This window comes from Oryzias melastigma, linkage group LG10, assembly GCF_002922805.2.
Source record: "Oryzias melastigma strain HK-1 linkage group LG10, ASM292280v2, whole genome shotgun sequence".
In the NCBI taxonomy this organism is placed as follows: Eukaryota; Metazoa; Chordata; class Actinopteri; order Beloniformes; family Adrianichthyidae; genus Oryzias; species Oryzias melastigma.
In genome coordinates this window covers 21,349,130-21,376,344 of record NC_050521.1, presented here as the reverse complement: position 1 = coordinate 21,376,344, position 27,215 = coordinate 21,349,130, and the positions used below count along the sequence as shown (strand labels likewise).

Sequence of the window (27,215 nt, the reverse complement as noted above, 5' to 3'; positions counted from 1 at the left end):
TTTTTTTAATAAAGCAGCAAAAGCTGCTGGTTTAAAGCAGACATACTTGTTTATCTACTAAAGGAAAAATGAGACGATGAACGATTTATAAACTGATATTTTACAGGGGTGTAACTATTAGTCGACTTAATTGACGAATCGATTTATACCCAATCCAACCAGATTGATCTGTCTGAGGCAAGTTGTTAGTCAAATTGAATGAACCTATACCTATAAAATTGCTTCAAATTAAATAAATCAATACTATTTACATCATTGTAGTATAATATCTGGAAACACTTTGAATTTGCAAAGTCAAGTGGCCATACAGTGTGGTATAATGCTCCAATAATGTTCAGTTTTTCAGTAGGCTGAACTTCATGACACTAAAATGTGAATTGATTCTTGTTTACTTGTTTGCTCATATTTAATTCACACTTGAATGTCTTGCAAGAAAAACAATGAATCTGGAAAACTTCATTTGCACTTTTTAGTACCCAGGTATTTATCTCTGAGTCACACCGGTTGAATTTTAGGCTAAATATGTTCTTGATTGATTTTCAGTCCGTGAATCGAATTGTTCAAAATGAACCAATATCGACAACCCCAAATTTTCAAATAGTTTTTTAAATTAATTATTACACCCCTAATGCTTTACCAAAGGAAAGCATGAAAAGTCGCTTAAACTTTCTAACTCTCGTACTTTTTTTTCTTTTTGTCCCCTCTGTGGACACATACAGTCTGTACACAGTCACACAGAAACACACTTAGACCCAGCATGCAGCCAGTTATGAGAGCAGCATGTGCACAGCAGGAGCCTGCACTCTTCCCCCTTCTTTTTGTCATGCCCGTCCATCCATCTCCCTCTCTCCCTTCGTCCGCCTTTCTCCCTCGTGCTTTAACGAAAAACTCACAGAGCCATCACACATTAGAGGCAGACTAAGAGTGAGTCCAGTCATTATAACCGGGGAAGGAGAAGCAGCAGAGTGGCGACAATGAGCAGCAGTGCAGGGAGCTAACAGGCCGAGGCCCTCGCATACATGAATCATTGATTAGTTTGACAGTGAGATGACTGCCAGAGGTAATAGGATGGCTGCTGTGAGGAGGAGGGGGGGGCTCTCGCTGTACCCTTGCTGTCGGCTACCCCGCCGAGATGTGTGTTGAGGATGAAGCAGGCTGAGGGAAAGAGTGCAAGATCGGGAAAGACTGAGTCAGTTAACCATTAAAAGGAGAAAGTGCTTGATATGCCTTTTACTTAAACTGCACACAAATCCGAGTGCTGCAATTGTGAATAAAGTCAGCAGAGCTGCTGAGAGGACATCTACTTTTTGTTAACACCCTATGTGGGAGGATATATACATGTTAGCCTCAGATAAAAAGCAATTGTACCGCACAGCAGCTCTCTATACCACTGGTTTGTGGGCAGGATTTAAATTCCTACTCTGATAATCTTTTGATTCGTTGTAAAAGTGTTTCCAATGGTCTTTTAAATATGTTTAAGCCACAAAAAAGTCATATTCCAGGACATATTTTCTGCAGAGTTCTTCCGAAATCCACTAATGAGTTATAAGCGGAGTAAGCCTGCACTTATTTCATTTACCCTCTCTCCCGCTAACTTACAACCTCCCATAACCCCAAACTAATAATACCGGAGCAACAAAAAAGGTGAGCAATGTTGAAGATATCTAGCCGTACACTTTTGAGTTAGATGCCAGCGCGGATGCTAAAAATGAAGACAGACCCCGCCCCTGGCAGTAATGATTATATACTTCCAGTTTCTTGCTACTTGTTGCTCTCTCTTCTTCCCTTTTCTGACAAAAAAATGATACAAATATAAACAGTATAAATAAAGTTTAGCCTAAATTACTAAAAGGGGTTTACGCAAATGTACCCCTTGTGTGTCAGAGGATTCATACCCCCCCCCCCCTTCAGTCTCAGTTTATTTGAAAACTATTTAGAACATCAGAAACAGTCATATCAGATGGCAAAAGAACAACTGAAAACAAGTACAACAGAATATAATGTTCACAAAGGGGTGGAAAGAAGTTAAAAGAAAACCCTATTTAATCCCACCCTCTTTACTAACTTAAGCTTACTGCAACCTTTCAACTCACTTTGGGACAACAAAGGCAAAAAAAAAAAAAAACGAAAGAAAAAAAAGCGTATAAACAAAATACCAACATATACTATATACATATGTATATGCACTAATACATATGTACACTTACATATATGCACAAATATTTGTACATACACAATTACCAATCATTTATTTATGCATATATAGTCATTAAAGATTGTTGATCTGTATTGGAATTTAAATTGCCTTATTGTTGGACTATTTTTGATTTTGTCAGTTATACTATTCCACAGTCTTGCACCACAAAATGAAAAACAGAATTATCTAAACAGAATTTTGTAACAGTAAAATATGTCAGACACAAGAGAACTTCAGTTCTCATCTGTCTGCTCATCTGTTGGACAGGACAAGTAAAAAAAAATGCAGAAATACTCTGAAACACAGTTTTTGTCCAAATTTTCATTGTCGTCCATAATAGGAAAAATTCTACAAGAACATGTTAAAAACACCAAAAACACAATTTTCATTGGAGTGGGTCCTTAAAAGCAGGATCTTTGATTCGGTAATGCTAGCTCACAGAAGCTGCTGCAGATGTTGTTGTTGTTGTTGGGCATGAGTGTGCCTCAAGAATAGATAGAAATGATGGTGGGCTCTAGTGATGATTAGATTTCACACATTCAGTGAGAGAAAGGGCAGGAAAAAAATGGTGTGTGTGTGTACACCAACCTGTTTGTGTGCATTCCTATTTAGTGCTACACAACGACTAAGTCCTGGGATAGCACCGCAGGCCACAATAGGTGAGATTAACTTGAGATATACAGTCCTATCAATAATCATTACAGCCAAGGTAGCGCTGCAGTCAGTAAAAAATGATTTATCAATACTTTCACAGAAGCGGAAACACACCCAGGCCTGATTGCTGAATTTTCTTCTCGCTTGTAGACATATAGCTAACGGCCGACTATATTCTCTCTGACAACCAAAGACTACAGCCTGCTTTGCCCAGCAGCAAACGCTTTCAAGAACATCAGTCATCGGATTTAGAGTGTAGTTTAGCATATACAGTAAAGGCAATTGCTCATCCAAGTTCTGCATAGTTGTGTCAGCCTCTAGCTAAGCCTAAACATCTGAGGGACGGGAGGAAGACAGAGGGAGATGAAAGGCAGAAAGAGGGGAGTAATAGCAAGAGTAAGACAAATGGGTATCACAAGTGCGAAGGAGAGTGAAGGAGAGCGGCTTCACAACCAATAAAACAAATCTGCGTCTTAAGTGAGACCCTGGAGGGGTCCACCTGCCCTACCACCTGCCCTTCGCCTGTCGACCCTGGCTTGGCTCTGACAGCATGGGTCCTGAAGTGTTTCTCTTACCCCCCTCCGCCACCTCTTCAGAAGCGACTAATACCGCTGTCATGCGTGTTAAAGTGTGTCTGTTTGTGCGCATGAGTGTGTTTCCGCTGACATTTTCTGGAGCGCAGCAGACAGAGTGAGCGGCCGTGGTCTAACGCCTCAATCCCCAAAAGCTCGGAACTCATCGTTTTGACCTTGCTAATCTGGAATGAAGAGTCTTCTTTGGATAAAGGAATAAAATGACAGAAAGAGGGATAAAGAAAGAGCGGAGGTGGTGACACACTCCGCCTCTCGTGAATGATGAGATTTTCCTTGTGTTTATTATTCTGGTAAAGCCCACTGTCACCGTTATCTACTTAGTCATGCCAATGATGGCAAATGAAACCCCAAAGATCGCAGCATTAAGCCTTTCTTCCCTTGTTCTCTCATTTCTGATTACACTTCCTCCTCCTTTCTGTCACGATCCCCCTGTCCTTCTGTCTGTCTCACACTCACCATCTCACCGATGGGCCTGCTTTTGGAAAGCTGTCAAATCAGAAACACAAGTGGTGTTGAATGAGTGGGGTATGTAATGCCTAACACAGACTCACAACTGCTAATGGCAGGCAGTACAGCTCAATATAGGAGTTGTGGGTGTGTCTCTGCATTTCTGCTGAAAGAGGAAGTGCCAAGCCGGCGTCAGCAACTGGGGTTTGAGCGACTGCTTTCAATGAAAAGTCTATATAAACATGCGTAGATACGTACTTTGGGCTTCTGATTTAAAGACTCTCAAAAGTTATGGTCCCACAAGTAGCATCGACTCATGTTTAAGTGGCCACTTTCAATGACAAGTCAATGAAAACCCAAATTTCAGGCTTTTTCCGGGTTCACACAGCGCTACACAAGTTTTTGAGTCCAGTTAAGGACTCTTCTTACAAAAAACACTGAACTGCGACCAAAGAGAGACTCGGATTTGATAGTGACATACCGGTAGAGTTCTTATTATAAAAGAGAAGTACCAACCGTAAATCATGAAAAAGAAATTAATATTTGCCTCTGTCTGCTTAGCCAGAATTGCGTTTTTCATATTTAGAAATAGAGTTGTGAAAGAAAAATCCTTTATGGGATTCTCACATCATTGACATTTTGCACAAAGCTTCTTCCAAATATAGGTGGCAGACAAGCACTAGTAAACAGTAAAATAAAAGCAAAAGAAAAGACGTATTGCGTGTTATTGATCGACCACACCTGCCCAATGTGAACGTAGCTTCACGATCATGCGTCGCTATGTGTATTTTTAAGTCAATTTTTAGGCTCTACGTACAAAAGTTGAAAGATATACTAGTGAACTTTGATCAATCAGGGAGTTGGATTTCATAGTGACAAATGGATAGCGTCCTTTTCAAAACACAGAAGTGCCAATTGTTTGAAAGTGATCATGGAGGACATACTAGGAATTGTGGTTTGTACCTAGCCGGAATTATGTTATACCAAGTCCTTCATATATTGGAATAGAGCTGTGAAAGAAAAAGTGGAGCAACATTCGCACCGCTTCGACGTTTTCCATTAAGCTTAGCTAGCTAGCAAAACTTCAGTTTGCTTGCTAGACTATTCAAGAACCCATGTTCAAGTGTGTTTGTTGCATCACATGCTGCTGTGTCTGTAGCTTAGCAGAGGGAAAAAGGAGTGTCCAAATATGATATCTGTGCGAGCACAAACATGCCTGGTGAACTATTAGAGATATTGAGGCTATTCTCTCAAAGTCTCGCTGACCTTCTGGAGACATTTTACCAAAGGGCTCCCTCACCATTCAGAGCTCTCTGACCAGGGTCTGTGGGCCCATTTAAAGCCATTTTACCAAAGGGTATTTTAGCAGTTAGGGGAGTTTTAGCAAAGGCCAGCGGGTTTCTTAGAGCTACATCAGACGACCAAAACAGAGGAGTGGAAACAAAAAGAAACTGGATCAATCAATATAAACACCAATGAGGCATGAAGCAGGCAGCTGAAAGGAGCTAGTTTCACAGACTCAGACACACACACATTCGATCTCAATCTCAAAGTCATGCAAAGCTGTTCAAGTACACGCACATGTGGGGTGCCTGTTTAAATTTAGAAAGGAAAATATACAGGGAATTTAAATCGGGCATTTTATTTTAAAAAATGTTTTTTTTTTGTTTTTTTTTAAGGACTGATAATAAGAAAAAAAGCAGTTTGCACTTTGCATTAATAGGGTTTGGGAGCAAAAGAACATTCTGTACTGACAGTTTCCCATCATGCAGAATAATTTTGCATAATTTTATGAAAAAAAAAATTAAGACAACATGATGTTTTAAAATCTAATGCAGAGAATTTCAAGCCAAGGAATGAATTGCCAATGTTTCAAAAATAATAACAAAAAAACAAAAGCTGACACTAATAAGCTGTTTGCAGATATTAAACTATTCACACATGCATTTTCATACACCCACGTGTGCAAGGGAGAGCTGTACAGCAACTCGAAAGTAAAAAAAAAAAAAAGACAGTTATGCAAATACAGCTGTTAAAACAAAGATTGGAAAAACTGTTGCATATTGCAGAGCTCTGTAGCTGTGGCATGACGGGTACATTGTGTGCAGCAGCGTTTTTTGCGTCTAACTGGACTGTTTCGAGCCAAAGCGCTCCTAATGGATTCCAGTCTCCACTGAAAACAAGTTGCAGTAGGTAGTCTTACCCACTCAGCCTTGCTGAGTAGATAATTGGTTGCCAGTTGCCCTCCATGACAGAACCGAACAATGAGGATGATCACCGCTGATCCCAGACAATAGGCAACCACCTGTTTAAATAAGTGATGGAAGGTAACATTTCATTAGAGCTGCAGAGAACCAGCACCTAAACAGCTTCATTTCGACAGCCGTCAGCCGACTCATCTGACCCTTTGACATTACCCCGGTGCACAGCCACCGACCCCCTGCCTCCTGCCTGTCACTGGAACAGATTGCAGCCTCGCCGTATGCAGACTGAATGAATGAATTCAATGAAGTGCACATCAACCCTATAAGTTCAAACCTCCTGTGTTTTCCTCTGAATAACTCACGAGCAGATGTTATTCTCTAAAAGAAATACAGGTGTGCGAACTCTGTTATTGGAAAAAAGTCACTGAAAGATGGTAATTGGGCTAAAATAATGGTTTAAAAATAATGAAAAAATATCCAATGAGAATCTTTTTCCCAAAATCCTTCAAAAAAAATAAAAGAAGCCTGGATGAAAGTAATGTTGAACCCTGAGAGAATTCATTTATTATTACTTTTGTCAGTTTTTATGTTTTTTTTTTCCAAGTTATCACTTTATTAACAAAGAGGTGCCAATAATTAGCTTGTCAGTAAAAGCTGTGAATCAAACTACAGCCCAATGTACTCCACAGAGGCAAATAAAGCCTCACAGTAAAAATTAGTAAATACATCAAATCCATCCATAGGCACACACAAGCAAGACATCTATTGTCACTAATAGATTCGACTCCAAAAAATTGGGCAGAAGGAGGAAGATCTTTGTTTAGTTTACCCATCAGGCCCCCCAACAAACCAATTAAAACTACATTCAAATAATAAAGCAGAAACTTGAGCTCTAATGTAATCAAAACAGCAGATGAAATTAAAACTATTTCCTTTCAGTCAGATTGAAATATTTTTATCTGACAATTTATGTTGAGTGAAGCAATCCTAAAAATACTCCAGAAAACATGTCACCACAAAGGTGAAAATGAAGAGTGCTTCAGATGAACCGTATAAGAACCTAAACGGGTTTTAAATTTCTGGCATATGAGAGGAGGGTGGCGGGGGGGTCGCTTTATGGTTCCTAAATGAAAGCTCAGCAGAACCCAGTCCTGCTTCCGAGACGCCTCATGGATCAGCAGTATGTGTGTTCAATGACCACACTCATTAATCATTATTTTGTTTTAATATTAAATAAAAAATGAGTTCAGTGTTTGCTTATAACATATTAATATGGACAACTTTATTGTTTACATAATGATCAATAACTTTTGTGGGTCTTAGTCGGTTATTTTAATATTTCTACAATGACAACATCCTTTTACATCTTGATTATTATTAACTTTTAGATTATCTTATTTAAAGACTCATTCCAATGAAAATTGTGCTTTTGGAGTTTTTATCATTTTGTGATTGCTTAGTAAATATTCATACAATAGTGATTCTCCTGCTCCTTTCTGGTAGTCCGTTTTTCAGCACATAAAAACTCAATCACACTTTTAGCGATTTCAGCAATCTTGATATTACAAGGTTCATGTTTTTCAGGATATTATTGCTTTTATTTTTGGTATTCATAAACTTTATAGTTTTTGAATTAATGAGAAAAATATACCCCATAGAAAATTAATGAGAAAGTCTTGAAATTTTTTAATTTCAAGTAAATTAGCAACAAGCCTTTAAATATAATCATGAGCTATTTTTTTTATCTTTTATTGTAATTTTCAAAAGATTTGAAGATTACTTAATATTGTAGCAACATGCTAACATGTTTGGCTAATTTGTTACCCACTGAAGTTTTTATAGGCTAATTTAGAATTTAGCTCCTATTTTAGCAACAAGCCAACGTTTTTGACTAATTTAGTAGTTTACTGCTGAATTTATTCTATTTTAGAGTTAAGTTAGTATTTAAGCAACAAGCTAGCTTTTTTGGGCTAATTTGCAGATTAGCTCATATTTAAGCGACACAAACAAAATGTTTTCGCAAAATTGTCATGTTTTAGGGATTTTTTTTGAGCAATTTTACTAATTTTTTTTATTTCAGTCAGCGCTCTTTGATGGTTTATTAACAAAATTTCTAGCCGTTTATAGAATTTTTTTTTAACATTTTGCAAATAGCTTTTGCATTTTCAGCAAATCCCTTCAGCAATTAAAGTAAATTGTGTCATTATTTTCAGCAAAAAGCTTCAGCATCTTCAGTGATTACTTTTAGCAAAAAGCATTCACACTAGCTTAAACAAAGGGTATGCAACTTTTTAAAATTTTGAAGTTGAAGGAATTAGGAATTCAATTAAAATTGTTTATTGTTTTAAGTAGTTGTAAATCAGAAGCAGATGAAAAAATGCAGTTTGACGAAAAGCTTTTTAGTGATTAGTAAATAAGCTGGAGAGATCCATCTTTGTCTGAACTGGCCTCTGGCTCAAAACTGTACGGCTGGATGGCTCCAATATTGCTCGTCATTTTTGTTGCACCATTAATGTTAGGTTGGAGTGTTTTTAGGATTCAAAAAGCTTCATCGTAAAATAGATTAACAAAAAAAAAGTATCAAAAGGGGTCTTTACTATCATTCAGGCTGATCTCTGTCCTTCAGTGTCCTTTCCCTCTAAAGAAGTTTAATCCTGTTTCAACTTTTCCAAACCTTTCCTAAACAACAGACGATGACAGTGCATTTCTACTGATCTCTTGTTTAATGTGCCTCTTAGCTCAGCGATGGCATTTCCCTAAGTTCACAGCAAGGATGCTGAACAACACATAATAACAAAGAACAAGCACTACAGTTACGACGCACTATAATCTGGTTGGCACTTTGAGACAGGAAAGCTCAGCTAAGACGTTTGGAGGAGAAACAGATTAGGAGGAAGCGGCGAGCAAACTCCCACTCAGCTAAAACTATGAGGTATTTATGTGGTGGGTGGCATACTGAAGGTTTGATCATTTTTAATCACAGATTAAGTTTTTCTTTTGTTCAGTTTATTATGCCATTTAGGAAAACTTATTATACTTAAGATTATAAAAAATAATTTTCCTTTAACATAAAGTAATCTTCTTATGTGCACTAAAAGCATACTATAAAGTAGTTTATACTTGAAGTTTATCTTTTACATACTATCTATATATTGTAAACTTATAATGTTTCAATTTAATCTGAAGAAGTATTCATGTACATGGTCTATAATATACTTGATGTACTTCTACTCACGTATACTTAATAAAAAATAAACTGTGTCCTGCTTTTTGTGAGGATTGTCATCTTCACATGTAATTTTGTTTTTTATGAGCAACTTTTTTTTTCTAATTTCAAGACCACATTTGTTTAAAATCACTGCTTTTGTGTGAGGATTAAATTCTTGGATTTGTGTGTTTTTTTTTTATTTATTTATTTTTTTTAGTTGTTTCTCAATTTTGAGTTGTTTTTTCCGTCAGTCACAGTAGGTTGACAATCATCCACAGCTGTCTTGGTGTCAGTTAATTGTCTTCAGTGTATTTAAGTGTCTGGAAACTATAAAACATAAAAACATACAAATGCAGAGTGCCAAATATAACAGACAGAGGGGCATTTTAAGAAACCATTTGCAAAGCATAATGAAGCTGGTCATGATAGTTTAATTTTATTTTGAGAATAACCAAGTAAGTGAGTAGAGTTTAGGTATAGGTCATAATATGATTTACTGAATTACAATACATTATGATACCTGGTAGTTTTCCAGATTCACACTCCAGACCAGGTGGTGGCGGTAATGCACCAATCAGTTGTTTGCCAACCACCATAAAACATTACAGAAGAAGAAGTTTTAATCTGTTTTGTTGCTCCTCTAGCTTTCTCATGTTGAAGTTTGTCATTAATTGTTTCAGTTTCTGTATATTCCTGTATATTGGGTCCTTTACCATCAGTTCCTCACAGTTTGTTTCATTATCTATCCTCTGTTTGATGACTAATTAGCCTATCGTGAATGCACCTATCCTCTTGTTAAATCTAAAATAATGAAATTATCTGACTTTATGGTATTCAATTTGTGTATGAAATAAAATACAACTTGCTTCCAATTCACTTACAAACATGTTAATAAAAAGGGGATACAGATTAAGAGACATTAAACTTCATTCAACTTGAAACAACATTTAAAAAAGATTTGACATTAGTATAACTAGAGTAAAACTGTGGAATGGATTCAATCCAGAACTAAAACGAAGTTTAAACATTAGGCAATTGAAAAATATATGTATAGAAATTAAGTTAAATCATTAAATCAAAACACTCACAGTTATGTGGTCATTGATTGTTGTTAATGTCTTAGCCCCATGATGATACGTCATTATTTTTTATCTATTAAGATGAAATAATTAAATGCTGACAATTGATAAATCTTCCTATGGATAATAATATATTGTGTTTTTTTTTTTAAATTTAATCTTGTTATTAATATTTGCATGGGTATATCGGAGAAGCTTAAATAAGATAAAGCTTCGGCTTAGCTTCTTTTTGAAAAATGGTTAGAGTTCATAAGTTCTATCAAATGCAGACTCTTGAATTTCTGACTGCAGTAATGTAGTGTATTAATTCATCTTCTGTTGTTTTTATAATATGCTTAAAAAAATACACATTTTTGAAAAGCAAATTCACTAAGAACAGAAAATCAAAATGATCCAAATACATAACCCATAAATGAAATTAAAAATCAGATATTACATCTATAGAAATGTTGTTAAAACTCTAGAATTACATTGGACTGTGTTGACTATGAACAGCAGGAGCTCTTGACTTTGCAGAGAACTAAAGTGAAAAATATACATATATATTTTGGAGATTTTCTTAAATTATTATCTTCTCAAAGAGTATGTAGTGTAGCAGCTGGTAAAAACTTGTTTGGCGTACTGCTACTACGTCTGACCTCTGGATTTAATAAATTATTCCAAAGACGTATTCTTACAATCACACTGTTGATGAAATAACGAAAAGGCATAAAAGTCCCAAAATCAGAGGTACTTGTGAGTCATTTGGCTTCTTGTGAAGCCAACAGCCTCCCCGAAGCGATACATATAGTTCAAACTGTCTGTTTCTCTCTGAGTGCAACTGGCTGAAATGTGATTTGGAGCTGATTATTGGATTGCTGGGTGCTGCTGATTTGCTCATCTCCCTTGCGTCAGAAGCTTCTCCCTGTTGCCATAGAGACGATTATTGTTCATAAATGAAACCCTCATTTATTGCATTTGTTTGAACAATTGGGGACTGAAACTGTAAAAAAAAAAAAATAATAATTAATGCAATAATAGAATATTTCTTTAAGTGCGGGGTCAATTTTCCAGAGCCGGATCCTTAAATGAGCTACAGGATGAGCCGTAGACGGGAATAATTTTGGTGATTACAGATGCAATCTTAATCTGTCCTCTACCTCTCCTTTAAGGCCTCGCTCGCTATCACGCTCGCTCCTCATATCTGATGGCCGTGTTGTGCTTAATAACAAGCTACAACTGCAGGAGGGAGGGGTACTTTGGGGGATAAACAAATTAACAAAGCTATTCACAGCCTTTGCAACACCAGGGGATATGGGAGGAGAGGAAAGAGGGCAGCGAAGAAAGACTACGACTGCTTTCCCTAATCACAGCAGAGGGCAGATTCTGCAATCACTTAGCATTATCTCAGCAATCATGCATCGTCCCATTGTTGTGTTAATAGGGTATTTTAATATGGGACATAATATTGTTTTCTCTTGATGTGGTGAGTTATGGCTCTCTGTATTCAAAGAAGTAGAAATGATGGTTGGAATGCCTGACTTTTATTTTTATTTTTTTTGCAGCAGTGGTCACATGTAAGATCAGTTACAAGCCAACCCAAGCATGACTGTGGCAAAATGTCAAAAGAAAATGTAAACACTCTGGCATGTGCACAACTGCACTGAGAACTCATTTTAACCGAGGGAGATGCCAACCTTTGAAATGTTTGTTTTCCAGGCAAACGCTGAGGTTAAAAAAAAAGAACTTTTTTTGTTTTTTTTCCTCTTTTTCATTTGTTTGCTTGTGCTTTTCAGCACTGCACAGACTCTGATTGAGTTAAAAGCTTTTGTGGGATAAAAATTGTCCAGCACTTGACATTCAGCGCACTTAGAATTAAAAATGTATGAGACATTTATCTGCCTACATAATTTAAAAGGTCCGAAAATTTAAAACCGCAGAATTAAAAGTCCAGGGAACAAGAAAACAAATATTTTCTCTTTTTTGTTAAATCATTTTTTCCACTCAAAAATAATTTGAAAGTACAACAAAAGTGTTTTTATTTATTTATTAATTTATTTGTTCATGAAAATGCAGAAGACTGCTTATAAAAAAAAGTATGTGTTCTTATTTTTTGTTTTCATCAATTATTAAAATGGTTTGTGTTGAATGGCTAATACAAGATGAATGTGGAAAAAACCTAAATGTTAATCAACATTATGGGGCTTTTATTGTTTAGGTATGTAAATATAAATATGTTTATAACAAGTGGCTGAGTGAAAAAAAGTGAAATAAATAAATAAACTGCAGCTGAATATATTCTGTTTTGAATAAAGGACAATCCATTATCATATTCTGAAAGAGAACACTCTTATTTTTCTATTCCATTACGATAAAAGCAATTAATCTTTAATACAAAAATAGTTAATTTAATGAGAGGTTGACTCAAAATCAATATATGCAGCAGAAGTGTTTGATGAAAATGAAAGTGCGGCAAATGTTTTGCCCATTTATTTTTTTTTCCTGTTGGTGGCCGTTAATTAATTCATTAAAATGACTGACTCATTATTTAATGACTGAACCTCATCAGCTGGTGGCCCCTGTTTCAACCCCCCCAGACGAAGGCATGACGTCTTTCATTTTGCAACTTGAATATCTTTGATCTTTAAAGCAAACGAATCATTTATTCTTACGTTTCCTGCATCCCGGTTTCCATGGTGACGTCAACACCGGGATCAATCATTGCCAAACAGGAGAGGAGCATGACACCAATTAAAAGGTGATGTCGTCTCCAAGTCATCGCTCTTACTCCTTGCTAATGCACTAATTACCGGGGCTGGGACATTAATGGAATAGCATGGTTCAGCCTGGGGATTAATCTGCATGGATTCGCCTGGGTGTGCATAAGTATGTGTGTGTGTGTGATGGCTGTCTATGGTGTTCATGTGTGTGATTAATGCAAACCCCTGATGCTCCAGGCGTGACCTTGAGCACCGCCACAGGAGGGAAATGAACTGGCTGGGCGAAGGGTTGAAATAGTTGCAGTTGTGGCGACGCACGGAGACTGGAGTGCTGCAGTGGGGGGTGGTGGGGGGCCACATCAAGGTTGAGGATGAGCAGGGATTTGAACACAACAAATGCTTGAGGAAGTTTTGACTTTTGACCAGCGGCTAAACTTGTCGTTATCTCGCAGGCGGCAAAACAAAGGATGAAAGATCCCAAAAATGCAGAAAAATGACGCATTTGCGGGAAGTTAATTGATCCTTCTGGATTCAAAGTGACTTAATTTAAGTTGAAAGTAAAAAAAAAAAAGAAGTAAAATCCCTGCTTTGAAATTGTTATCCTGCACCTCACTAAGTATGTCTGTGCAATCCGTTTCCTTTCATCTATTAATTTTTCCAACAGCCATTGCATTGTTTCTGTACTAAAATCCCATATTTATGTTGATTTTGACATCATTAAAGAGCATAGTATGAACCCCAAAGGACTGCTTTAGAACTAACGAGCTAAAAAAAATCTCTAAATTCTGTCAAAACTGTGATCTCACAAAACTGACGTGACTCAAAAACCTAAAGAGAAAACAGAGAAAATGGGGACTGTCATTGCCGTTTTTGATGCTTCACTCACATTGGGAGAATATGAAACATTACTTAAAGGAATGCAGTTTAACCGAAACTAAAACAACAAACCAAAAACAACAAAACAAACACGCAACAGGAGGTGCAACTTCAAAAACAGCAGGAAGAACTCCCGCGTCTCGGTTAAGCCCACACAAAGCTTTTCATTATTCAGCTGAAATCTGACGTGATGTAGGGTTCTGAGTGTTTCCTGTAACATTTTGTTCTGCAAGTCTGACCTAATAACAATTATGTACAAATTGCATCCCATTGTAATAAATCCCTACTTTCTAAAAGAACAATAAGGCATTGTAGTCTTTACCTGCGTGTCACACCTACTTTGTCTCTGTCTGGCAGCATTGAATCTCTCTCTACCCCACACCTTGTGTACTGTTGTCTGTGCATTCTCTTGTCTTCTTTGTGAATTTCTTTCAGTTCACTGAGAACCATGGGAGCTCCAGAGAACATGTCAGAAGACATCAGTATGAGAGCTGAACATTCCCCTGAGACGTGTTCATCTTCCATGCTGTAATGTTGGAAAAAAAAGCTGGGCTCGTGCACTACATCTTACTCCATATCCTTTGCATCTCTTGCAGAAAAAGCTGCTATCAAAAATCCCTCATCTCTTCTGGCACAGTCATTGTAGCAGCTGTAGTGGCAAACATCTGACTGAACTCTAGCAGTAAAAAAAAAGCTAAAATACAATACCAATACAATACTTAACATCTAACAAAGATAATTTATGATTTAAATACTAAAAAGCTTAAAAAGTAAAGTAAAAAGTAAAATCTAAATGCATGTGTAGTCCAAAGTAATATAATATAATGTAAAGCTCTGACTAATATTTTGCACCACTTTTAGTTTTTGATTAAAATACACACACTACGCAAATATTTATTCCTAATTAATTAAATGACAATAACAAAAAAATGTAAGAATTATCATAAAAAGCAATATTAACCTTTTACTCTTCCATCCAAATTACAGATGAGCCCCTTTATCTGGCTCTTTTGAAAGAATAGAATATTAAGTGGAATCCTGCACTTAATAAATCTTAAAAGAACATGTAAACAATAAAACATGCTTGATCATGATCTTTAGCAAACCGGGTCTAATAAAGATAATTATGAAAGCGCAGAAAATGAAAAAGATTTATAAATACAATTAGGTGGTTGGATTTTTTTTTATTCAAATAATTGACTTGTTATAACAGATCCACCATCTTGTTATAACAAGAAAACAAATACTGTTTTCTCATTATGACAACATAATGAATAACATCTTTCCCGTTCTCGCATTAAGATGTTTTAGCTGATTGAAACCTTGTGCTATCTTATGGGGTTCAGATGAGCCAAGCCTTACATCGACGTGCTTTTCATCCCATGACAAATGTGAATGAAGGACACCGTGGACACCAGTGAAAATCCAAAATCACTGAGAAAAAAAAAAGGTTCAGCGCACTGACTTGAGGGGTCCAGATGACCTCACTCCTTACGTCAACATACCTAAGATAGCACAAGCATTACGGCTCTTTAATTTGAAGTTAACAACATAAGCACTGGAAGAAAACACTCCTCAATGTTGTTTTTTAGACTTTTTTTTTATTTATTAGTGGATCTATGCTCTTTAAACGTCATAATTCCGTCTCGTCCCCGTCACTTGTCGATGTCGAACACCAGAACTGATCCATATATCATTTTTTGATTTAATAGTGTCAAGATTTTTTTCTAAAGAACTGCTTATAGATCGTAAAAAAATGGCAAAAGCATAGTAGCAGATTGAGTTGGGTCGAGGGGCTGTTTGGATTCGCTGATGTTCGGAGCTCAGTGAATGCATCATTCGCAGACACTCGTCGGCCCCGAGTTCTGTCAGTCAGCCTGTTTGTTTGGAGGTTTTAGAGAAATAAAGGGAGGAGGGCTGGTGCATGAGACGAAATGAAGGTGTTTGAGGAGCGTAAAGCCACTAATAAATCAAATAACAGCTAAAGTCTCGACGTCTCAGAGCTGGAAAGAGAGAGGGGGCCGCGCTTCATTCCTCGTTCTTGATTATCGCGTTATAGCAAGATAGTGGATCTTGTTTTTAACGAGAAAACGATCCAAAAAAAAGTAGGGCAGGCCATTTTTGGCTTGCAAAGAAACGTGTTTGTCCGTGTGTGTGTACTCTCATTAGGACCCTTTCTGGTACAATTAGGAACCCCATAGGGGTCTTTACAGTGACTAATGTGACAGATCGCCATTTCTAGAGTCTTGGTTAGATTTAGAACCAAAGTGTGATCAGAGGTCAGGTTGAGTTCAGACTAAGGCATGAATAGTAATGATTAAGGGAAGACTTAAGTGTTTGTGCTGAGCGATACAAAATGCACAGACGTCGACGCAACATCCTTAAAATTATAGTTGCGAAAATGTGTGTGTGTAGGAGGGAAAGATGCAGTGAGCGGGCTTCTATATGTGTGTATTCATTGCAGAATAATTACTGGTTTTGTGAGCTTTGCTCCAGAACACCAGAATACCTCATTTGCAATGTAAAGTATTCTTCAGAGGGGCACATTTGGTATAAAATACTACTTCAAAGGAAGAGAGTACAAATTTCAGCATTTTTGCTTTGATCCCTTATTGATCTCCTTTTCATTTTTGCATTTTTTTAGTCTCTACCCCCTTGAAACCTGCATTTGTAAATACTCATACGTTAAATTTAAAAAAAGGCTTAAATTATATTTTTAATAACTCATTATCTCCACTTACAATCTACTTATATATTTTGTGTTGATCTTTAAAAAAAAATAAATAAAAACAGGAAATGTGAACCAGACGACAGACATGAGTAACTCACCGATGACATATGTGAGCAGCAGAGCCAGTGTGAGAGTGAGGAGTGATGCAGACAGCGCTGTGCACTTCCAGTTGCAGCAGCGGTGAGGCTTGTTGAAGGTGAACAGCGGTCTGGTCACACTGCTTCGCGGAAGAGGCCGCGGTGGCGGGGAATACACCGTCCCGGAGGTCAAGGGGTATCCCTGCCCCGCCCCTGAGAGCAGAGCCGACGAACCGGACCCCTGCTTGAACAGGAAGTGTCTGTGAGGATAAGAAAAAAACATAATTCAATTCGGACCAGTAATTTACCGTCCGCTAATCCCTGCTGTCCAAACAAGCTGCTGGAATGCCTGTCAATCTTTCACATGGCTCATACAGCTCATTACACCGACAGCACTGCAAGGAAAAAGCCTGTTTTCATTAAGGGCCAGCGACTGTGGACTTTGTCAGCAAATGTGACAGACACAAGAAATTATCAGCTCTAGTTGGCTAATTAAGCTAACAGTAGCCTCAGGAACTGGCTGAACAACGAGCAGAGGCTTTTTCATGTTTCCAGTTGAGCTGTTTTCAGAATAAAGTCTTGCAAAGGTGGCCCCAAATAAGCTGGTGAAATGCATGATTTTGTATTAGCAGACGGAGGCCCAACTTCAATCACAAATAGGACAAAGTTGTGATCCTAAACTCCCAGAGGAACCTTGACTAAAATAACACCTATTAGACTATATTTGGAAGTGACCATGTGGACATGATGTTGAAGGACACATGATGTCTTTGGCGTGGGGACTCTGAGAAACCGCGGCGCTCCACTATTGTCTAAACATTAGCTGGCCCAGAACAGTAAAGGCTTTGAAGCGTTCATTTCGTCAAAAGATACTTGTGTTTTGTCTTAATCTGAATTTGAATGCACCAAGCTTGAAAGTGTCTGGTGGGAATCCGTCAAAGTGAAGCAGATCTCAGTGAGCAGACTCCCAATGGGCTACCTCAAGAAAAGATGTCGGTTGTGTTTTGCCAACATGAAAACAAAGCTGGCTTATCAGTCTACAGTTTTCAGAAACAAAATTAGACATAGCAGGAATTACAACAGTATACCTTGAGTACTTACTAGCTCTCAAGAATGGACTCATTAGATGTTTACTGCCAATCTGAAGCTTTTTTCCCCTATTTGAACCTTAAAAAAAACATGTTTGGTCAATTCTTTTTTGATTTGACTAAAAGCTAGAACCAAATGCAGCACCATGTGGTATGAAATCAATATCCTTTCTGCTGGCTGGTGCATTTGCAGCATTTTTTTAAATGATTTCAGTGGGATGTGTCCAAATGATTAGCCCAGACTGCACCGTGCCCAGAATTTAAAAATAAGCTCTGTACATCAAACTATGTCATAATTGAAGGATTTTAAGGAGAACAAGAATTGTTTTTAACATTGTATTTTAGCAGGAGAATCTAATAGGATCTATAGCCTACTATGATTGCTGAATTGAATTATTTTAAAGGACAAACTGTGTGGGTATGAGTCTGCAAAAAACTTCCTGACTGGATTTAAGAAAACTCGATGGAGAGTTAGACCGTGGCAAAAGAAGAAGCCATTAAATTCCTTTCATTAAAATTGAGAAATAAAGCATTGGCCTTGATGAAGGACTCCCTGTTCAATTCCCTCTCTAACATAATGATGGACCCTTTGGCCTTGGGGGAATAGCCTAGCTGATGATTTCATCTTACACAGAGTTGATAAATACACTGCTCACTCATTTTGCTTATATCCTTTGCTAAGGATTTGGTATGGCATAGCTAATGTGTGTATAAGGAGATGGATGCCCGATATGGATCTTTTGGTTTGTATTGAGCCAATTTAAAGTTTTTAGCTCTGTGGCATATTGATTGTGTATGACATGACTGAAACATGGCCTTTCTGAAAATGGGTAAATTAGAGGAACGGACAACCTTGACAGTTTCTGCAATTAATGACTGTATTAAAGGGTTGACAGAGTGAGTGGTCATGTGACAGATTGGTTTGTTTTAGGCCAAGATGAAGCTTGCTCATTAGCTTAGCTTAGAGATCACTATTGGAGCTGGGAATAAACTCCAGACTTTTCAAAACAGACCTGGATCACTGTTGGGTAAAGACAGGGTACACCCTGGACAGGTTGCCAGTCTGTCACAGGGCACACAATCACTCCCACACACACTCACACACCTAGGGTCCAAATCCAGGCCTCGAGGGCCGATGTCCTACATGTTTTCCAACCAACCTGCCATTGAGGCTCCTTATTGGCCAAACAAGGCAGGGTTTCTGGAAAACTAGCAGGAGGCCGGCCCTCGTGGACGGACTTTGGACACTCCTGCTTTAGAGTAATCGATGAACCCATAGCGCATATTTTGGACTGTGGGAGTACTAAGATCATGGCCACACAAGTATAGCGAGAACATGCAAACTATACACAGAGAAGTCCCAGTCGGGATTCTAACCCCTGCAACATTTTGCAGCCCTAAATAGAAATAAAGAAAAAAAATACCCCACTACAATTTTTTTAAGAGAGGGAAAATGTACATTTTAGAGAAAATATTACATTTTAAATCAGTCAAGACTTAGTAAATAGCTGTACTAACAAGGTTTTACTTAGTTTTTATGGTTATCTGTCAATCAATAAACAACATCCTTGTTTGCAAATATGTCTGGGTAAAACAATATTAAAAAACTCAGAGGAGGATCAGAAGGGTTTTGAAACTGCAATACAGCTTTGGATAACCAGTAAAATGATGCAAAACAAACATAGATTAATCCATACAATTTTAATACAGCAATTTATTCAAAAATAATATTCTAAAAGTGTTTTGTTTGTGAACAATTTTAATTGCATTTTTAAGGCAAAAATACCCCAAACTCTTACAATTAAGTATAAACAAACATTTAAAAAAAGGATTTACAATTGAATTTGTACATTTTCTAAAAGAGGAACTAAATAACATAATTCATCCATTTATTTTAAAAGAATAAAAAGCAATTCATTCAACCTTTTCTCTTGACATTTTATTTGCAGTATTTTCTTTGTTTTGCAATTTAATTTGATGAACAGTTAAGGTCATCTTCGAGCTTTTGCGAAAGACTTGTGAGACACAATGATAGTTGATAAGTTAATAAAAAAGAATGCAATATTTTAAAAAAAAGCTACTTTTAGGGTGGAGTTACTACATATTTTAAATGTAATTCAATAGTTAAAGGTCTTTTTTAAATAAATATTATTTATATAGCACCTTAACATGACTGAAGTCAAACAAGGGGCTTTGTATGGTGAAATCTACAAACAAAAAAATAATAAAAAAAGTGAAAACAATTGAAAAGGAATATAGTAACATATAAATATACTAGTAAAACAAGATCACTGATAAAAGCAAGAGCAAGTAAATGAATAAAAGCACTAACAGAGGAACATCTCATGCCGTGCCAAAAGCCTCGGGATAAAAATAAGTTTTAAGACATGTTTTTTTTTATTTTTTTGTAATTGAATTGCTAAGTAGAAATTGTCAGATTTAAGTCACTATCCATTACTGATCTCTAAAAGCTGTATTTGTATTTTAAAGACCCTCCTTGTCTTCTATAGAAATCTACCCCAGTAGTGTCATAAAAATTCAGTCTGTTTACTAAGATAAACAGTGTTGTAAGTATGTTTACGTCTATTACAAAGCCTGAACCTTTTCCAGTCACTGGGCACTGATTGGTTGGGTAACAAGCCGCGAGAGGTTAAATGCTGAATTGCTCCTGTTTTCATTACACTTGCTTTCAAACAAGCTTTTCTGCAAAAGTCAAAGGATTACCTTTGGGCAGAGTAAGATGACAGAAACACTTTCAAAGACTGCCACACCACCATGCATGTCATTTGGGGTAGTGAACAACCCTCTGCATTTGTCCTCGCCATTGCCTAAGTTAAATTTGGGTTTGCACAACCACTGTTTGACAAAGAGGTTTGACAAACAGTCAATTAACATACCGCCTTAAGAGCTATGGAGTCTTCTGCATTCTGTGTTCCAAAAAGTCTTTCACCCCTGGGACCACCCTCTGTGTCTCTCCAAAGTAGATTTAAGTGGAGAGCGTTCGCAGTCGCTGTTCACGTCTATATAGGACAGGGATTTAATGGTCACACCACACGCAAGTATTTTATTATGTACATTTTTCTCTCAGGTATCGCATGTTTTTTTTCTAATTCTATTTATGCAAGTCTGGACTCAGTGGAATTAAGTCTCACTCTGCTTGAAGCTCATTTAAAAGGCCCCCAAGCATAAAGATTTAAAAAGACCTCTTTCTTGCTATTCAAGTCTCACACAAAAGGATGGAGGGTTCCAATGTTAGAGCCACAAAAAAAACAAACAAAAAAAAAAAAAAAACATCTGATTCTTTTATACGTCTCCTGTCCTGGTAAATTCTGGAAATTAGTTTTTTGGGGGGTGAACTGTTAACATTGCATGTCTCAGACTACAATTGTGTGCTTTTATTCTGTGGATGCTTTTAAACTCACAACTGATGCACCATCAAAAATTTACACAGGAAGCAAAAAAACCAAGCAAGAAATGTAGTCCAAGAAAGTCCCTAAGCACCAGCTTTCTTGCAATTAATATTATATTCCACAATAAATTATGGGAGGCGAGGAAGACACGAGGCAAGTGTAACAAATAGCAACTATTCAGAGCTGGTGTCCTAAAATCGTTTCAACAAGAGTAAACAATTTTGCCCAATAGTGTGCACCAGATTAAAGAGTAGGTCTTAACTTCAGCCTGAGTCATTCATCAGAGACGATGCCAACAGCTTCTCTAGTTCAACATTTTCATTCTGCAGAGCAGCAATGATAATCAAGTTGGCTGCTTATCTTCCATGAACGAGGCTCTTCCCATTCCATTTTTTTTGACTCATCAAAGTAACTGCTAAAGTTATATGACCATATTAGTTAAATGAAGATGGGATTCATTTTAATCATGAAGTGTGCTAGATGGCAGATGAAGGTAGGAAACTAAATTGAAGGGCAATTAATCTAGGTAGCATTTCATCTATATTGCATTTGGATAATGGAGGGTGAAGTTTGGACGGTGCCATACTGGAGATCATGCGGCAAAGTATGCAATTCTGAAAAGTGGTCCCTTTTTTTTTTTTTTTTTTTTTAAGAAATTTTATGGGGTGTGGCGATTCTTTTTAATGATTCAATTCATATCATGATTTGTGGTTGACGATACGATTTATTGTCAATATTAGTTTAATTTTGAATAATCCAATTCACTGACCCAAAATCGATCCAGGACATCTATAGCCAAAAATTCAAACTGTGTAACTCAGCAATAAATACCTGGTACTGAACAGTGCAGGTGAAGTATTTTCAAATTCTTTGTATTTCTTGCAAGATAATTAAGTGTAAACATCCACATTTTTTAAGAAGATACTTTTTTCAAGTATACAGTGAATCTGCCAACCTTTCCGCTCTCTTTGGGGTCCAGATGACTCCAACCACATATTGATGTGTGATTCCTTCCATGACAAACGTGGACAAAGCGGGATAGGATTTTATGTCTGCCATGGACATTAGTGAAACTCAAAAATCAGTGATAAAAAAAAAAAGTTCAGCGCACTGTCTTGTGGGGTCCAGATGACCCCATTTTTAATGTAAACAAGCCAAGGAGGGCGGAAGGGTTACAAACCCCAATAGTTTATTCCCAAAATTTGGCACAGACAGAATGGTGATGGCTAATGGCTTCATTTTGTGGTGAAATTTGGTCAAGAAATGCTGACGATCAATTCAGGATTTATTGAAATGATGAGAATATTGTTCTGTTTAGCACTAGCTGTGAAAGTTTATTTTCCTTGAAGCATCATCAATCTTTGTATCAAAAATCCTCTTCGCATTCATGTAAATCATTTTACTGGAAACACAAATCCAAATCCATGCTCAGACTAGTTCTCCTAATGTGTTGCTCACTTTTTCCGCCAGAAAATAATCTGCTCCCTTTCTACAACTTCTTCCTATCACCCGTCTGCTTGCACCATTTCGGTTGTGCTTAGGGTCCACCTTCAATGTCGTGCAGATTTCCTCACCAGGATGTTCTTTGGCGTATGCCACCGCATGAAGTTTAAACGTTAAACCGAATGAGCGTTTCTTGGCTATCGCTACACTGGATCACAGCACAAATAGCCTGACTGTGCATGAGTCAGGGAAGCTCACGAAGCTAGCTTTATCACTGCTAGCTTGTGTGTTTGAGTTAGCCTGGGGGCGATGCTGACAGCACATAATCTTCCTGTTTGGTGTTGTTCTCACTTTATGACATAAGCTAGAGAAAACCCGCCCATTTTCGGGACTTTGGAAGGGGCTGGTGCTCAGAGTAGAAGTTTTACAGGATTACCCAGGAATGTGTGAACAGATCAAAATACCACTTTGGGGTTGTTTATTGTGAGGAATTAACATCACAATACACTTACAAGCTCCAAAAGTTGATTTTACATGGTATAGGTTCCTTTAACATATCTCAAACAGTTAGATATTGTGGGATTATAGACATATAAATCAATTCATCAATTAATCTTTACACCCCATTCCACTAACGTTTATTTTACACTCTAATGCTATCTCTATCACTGTTAGTGCCATGGTTATGATTCACCATTTCAGCATACATGGTTTGATCATGAGCACAATGATGGTTTCATCTTTTTTTTGCTGGCATTATGTGTCTTATCCACTGTGATGGTACTTTTTGCGTTAGAGTAAAATAGACCTACTCTGCCTCAATCCAAATGGTATTTTCCAATGTCAATACAATCGATTTATTTAATTTTGAAACCATTTTATAATTTATAGGTTGATTTGATTGATTTCTTGCTTCAGACAGATCACTCAAGCTGGATTGTAGCTGTTTTAGTCCTAAAACCTCTAAAAATTACAGTTTTAGCTCAGGGATATGAACTTGCATAGTTTGCAAACAAACAATAAAAACAGAAATGTCTGAGCATTTGGAACATCCTGTGCGCTCTCCGGAGGTTAAAGCTTTGAGTGAGACGTACGTGTTGCTCGGTCGAGCGTTACTCTGTCTGAGCACTGAAAAGGTGCAAGGTCACAGACTGCTGGGCTCTGAAGTGCCCTTAGAGAGGAGGCCATTAAAGTGTGTCCAGATAGCAGATTGACAGCATCACCGGACACCAGCATGTACTTGACCCTTACCGAATCCATTTGTCCTCACACAAATGCAGTACAGATCCATACATCCCATGCAGTCATTTAATGTCATGTTCAGTCAAGTTTGAAGAATCATTTTAGGGTTACATGAAACCTAAGCTTATTATGACAGACTTAGTGTTCTGAAATGATTAGAAATTGAATTAAAAAAAGAGAAACATAAATAAAAGACTTAATTAAGGGGAAAGATAGACATGCTTTGCATCAAAGTTATCTTCTTCTCTCATATCTTATATGCTAAAATTCTCCCTGCATTCACATTGTCATTCATCTTGTGGCATTTCCTCTTTTCATGTGCCTCTTTCTTTGGGAATCTTTAAAGTGGTCCTATGGCTGCGACAGATAACATCCATCCCTCACTGTCGGCCTCCTGTCCTCTCTCCATCCAACCATTCAGCATCTGCTGAAGGCTGCGAGGCAGATGGAGGACACAAAAGGCTGCACACGGAGCTGCTGCACACCTAGGGGTCAGTGGTAGTTCATCTCCGAAAGGCCAAAAGATAAACTCACAAACATACACAAAAAAGGCAAAGATGCTCAAAGATGACCTCACAAGAAAAAAAAACCCAAAACATTTTGGCTTTTTGAGGCCACCTTGTATTCTGGATCCTCCGCAGTTCCACAGTGCTGTGGCGAAGGTGGATTAGAGAAAAAGAGGGATCAAAATCTAACAGACGGTATTACATTTGTCAACATGTGTGGAACCTTAGTGTTCTCATGTGATGCATTTTAAGTCGCTGTTCCTTCCTGACTGCCTCCCTTTGATCTCAGACAATTTCTCGAAGCTCTGATTTCTTATCAGAGGGCAGATTTCCCCCGAGACGACAAGAAAATGAGAGTTCCTGCTCTCCAGGAGGTCAGAGTCTATTGGCCCAGGGGCAGCTCCTACCTGGATGAGTGCAAATAGCTCTGTTTGTGCGTACGGAAGCGGAGGCTTTGTTTACAGCTATATGAAGGCATGTCACATGTTGCTTTCACTATATGTCTCAGTGTGCGGTGCAAGCTGTTCGGCTGCTGAGGGATAAGAGCATGTATAGAACAGAACACAGTCAATTTATTACAGTCCCCGCATTTGTTGTGCCTCTTAACACAGCCAGCATGAGAGCAGGTCAGATATATTGAATATCCATACCTGCATCTGTCCCCCCTCACACAAGCCAAGTCTCTCCAAAAACATAACCGATGCTCAGCTGAAAAGGAAATCTATGCACACTTCAAACAATCTTAATCTCAGCTGACACCCCGTCAATACGTTTCAATACAGATTCATCAAACACACATAGAGGAAAATGAAAGAGCACTTGGCATCGAGCAACTTTATCCTTCTTTTCGCCGTTTTTATTAAGGTCACAGTGTCACTTTTAACTTCGTTAGCAAAGCCTTCATGTCAGGTTTGTAAATACTTGATATATCTTCCATCGCGCGGCTCAGATTGAGCCGATAGGAGTGCGAGGGTGAGAGCAGAAATAGGAAATCATTAGATTAGCAGAGTATCTGTGAATGTGGGAGAGGAGCGAATCGGGGCGCCTGAATATTAAATTCAGGCCAAACAGTTAAGCAGTGAAGACTTTGTCAAGCGCTGGATAGAAAAGAGCCAATAATATCTGAATTATGTTATGAAGGCACACTATTCTATTGACTATGAATATGATTACATTTTACGGTTCGGAACTTTTAGCATGCTATCAAATAAAAGTTAAATGACTATAAAGTCGCAAATACAAAAATATATCTCCACAGAAAGACACCTTTAGATATACTGAGCCACTACCATAATCATATTTTATATTCAACTTTTTCTTTAAAGGATTTTTTCCCCCATAAAATATAGATGCATCCTTTTGAAATAGGAATTTGGAATTTAAAAACATACACAAATAAGTATGGGTGAAGGAGAAAACCGATTTGGTGATATATCGTAATATTTTGTTTGGCGATACTTGTATCGATTTAACAATATTTATTTAATTATTTGAGGGTTTTATCAGCATCTTACTTTTGTTTTCCACCTAAACCCCTGACTGCTAGTTGGCACCAAAGCACACTGAGCCTCTTTGAGCATCTCTACACTTAACTAGAACAACAAGATCTTGTGAGAACCATTTTGTGTTAAACGTTCAGTCAGCCTCTCGGTTTTTGCTATTATAAGATATGTACCTCTTAGTTTTACTTATTTAAAAGTGAATAATTGTTCTGGCAAAGTCTTGGAATGTATTACGATAAGTATCATGTCACGAGACACAAATTGAGATATGTATTGTATCATGCAATGCATATCGAGATACATATCGTATCATGAGACACAAATGGAGATATGTATTGCATCATGAAACACATATCGAGATACGCATTGTATCATTAGACACAAATTGAGATACGCATCATATCATGAGACACAATTGAGATATGAATTGTATCATGAAGCACATATCGAGATATGTATCATGAGCTACAAATTGAGATATGTATCGTATCATGAAGCACATATCGAGATATGTATGGTATCATAGGACACAACTTGGGATGTGTTGATCATAAAACACATCAAGATATGTATTGTATCATGAAACACAAACTGAGATATGTATCGTATCATGAAATACTTATCAAGATACGTATCGCATCATGAGACACAAATGGAGATCTGTATCGCATCATGAAACACATATCGAGACATGCGTTGTATAATTAGACAAATTGAGATATGTATCGCATCTTGAAATACAGATTGAGGTATGTATCTTATCATTACACATATGGAGATATGTATTGCATCATGAAACACATATCGAGATACGTATCATGAGACACAAATCGAGATATAAATCGTATCATGAAACACATATCAAGATACGTATCGGATCATGGATCACAAATCAAGTTATGTATCTTATCGCCGGACTCTTGCCAATACACACCCTTACAAATAAGTATAAAATCACATGAAATGACACATAAATTGGTAATTACAACACACTCCCGACAGCCCTTTCGCTGATTCTCGGGTCTGGTCAATGATTAATTTAAATTGTCAAAAAATCTAATTTTATTCTTCCTTTCCTTTAAATGAGGTAAGATCTAATTATGGCTTAATGCATAACTTATTAAAAGCCCTTCTTCTGCTGTGGCAGCCTGCCAATCTCATCCCAACTCATAATACCAGAATTTAGCTATTGCACCAAGTTCTCATTAAACATGCAAACACACTCTTTCACACCTTGCCGCTGCTTCTCCGAGGAGGCG

The 27,215-nt window shown here is 37.5% G+C and overlaps 1 protein-coding gene and 1 long non-coding RNA gene across 2 annotated transcripts in view; one reads left to right on the top strand and one right to left on the bottom strand.

Moving 5' to 3' along the window:
• The window catches only part of LOC112153169, a 138,889-nt gene that overhangs the window by 11,340 nt on the left and 100,334 nt on the right, over positions 1-27,215 (top strand). The gene's annotated exons all lie outside the window — the stretch shown is intronic.
• tenm1 (teneurin transmembrane protein 1) overlaps positions 1-27,215 on the bottom strand; it is a 248,939-nt gene that overhangs the window by 142,301 nt on the left and 79,423 nt on the right. The window contains exon 5 of the mRNA XM_024283139.2: positions 16,787-17,025. Within this exon, the coding sequence (XP_024138907.1) occupies positions 16,787-17,025 (239 nt within the window). The remainder of the gene's footprint in view (positions 1-16,786; positions 17,026-27,215) is intronic.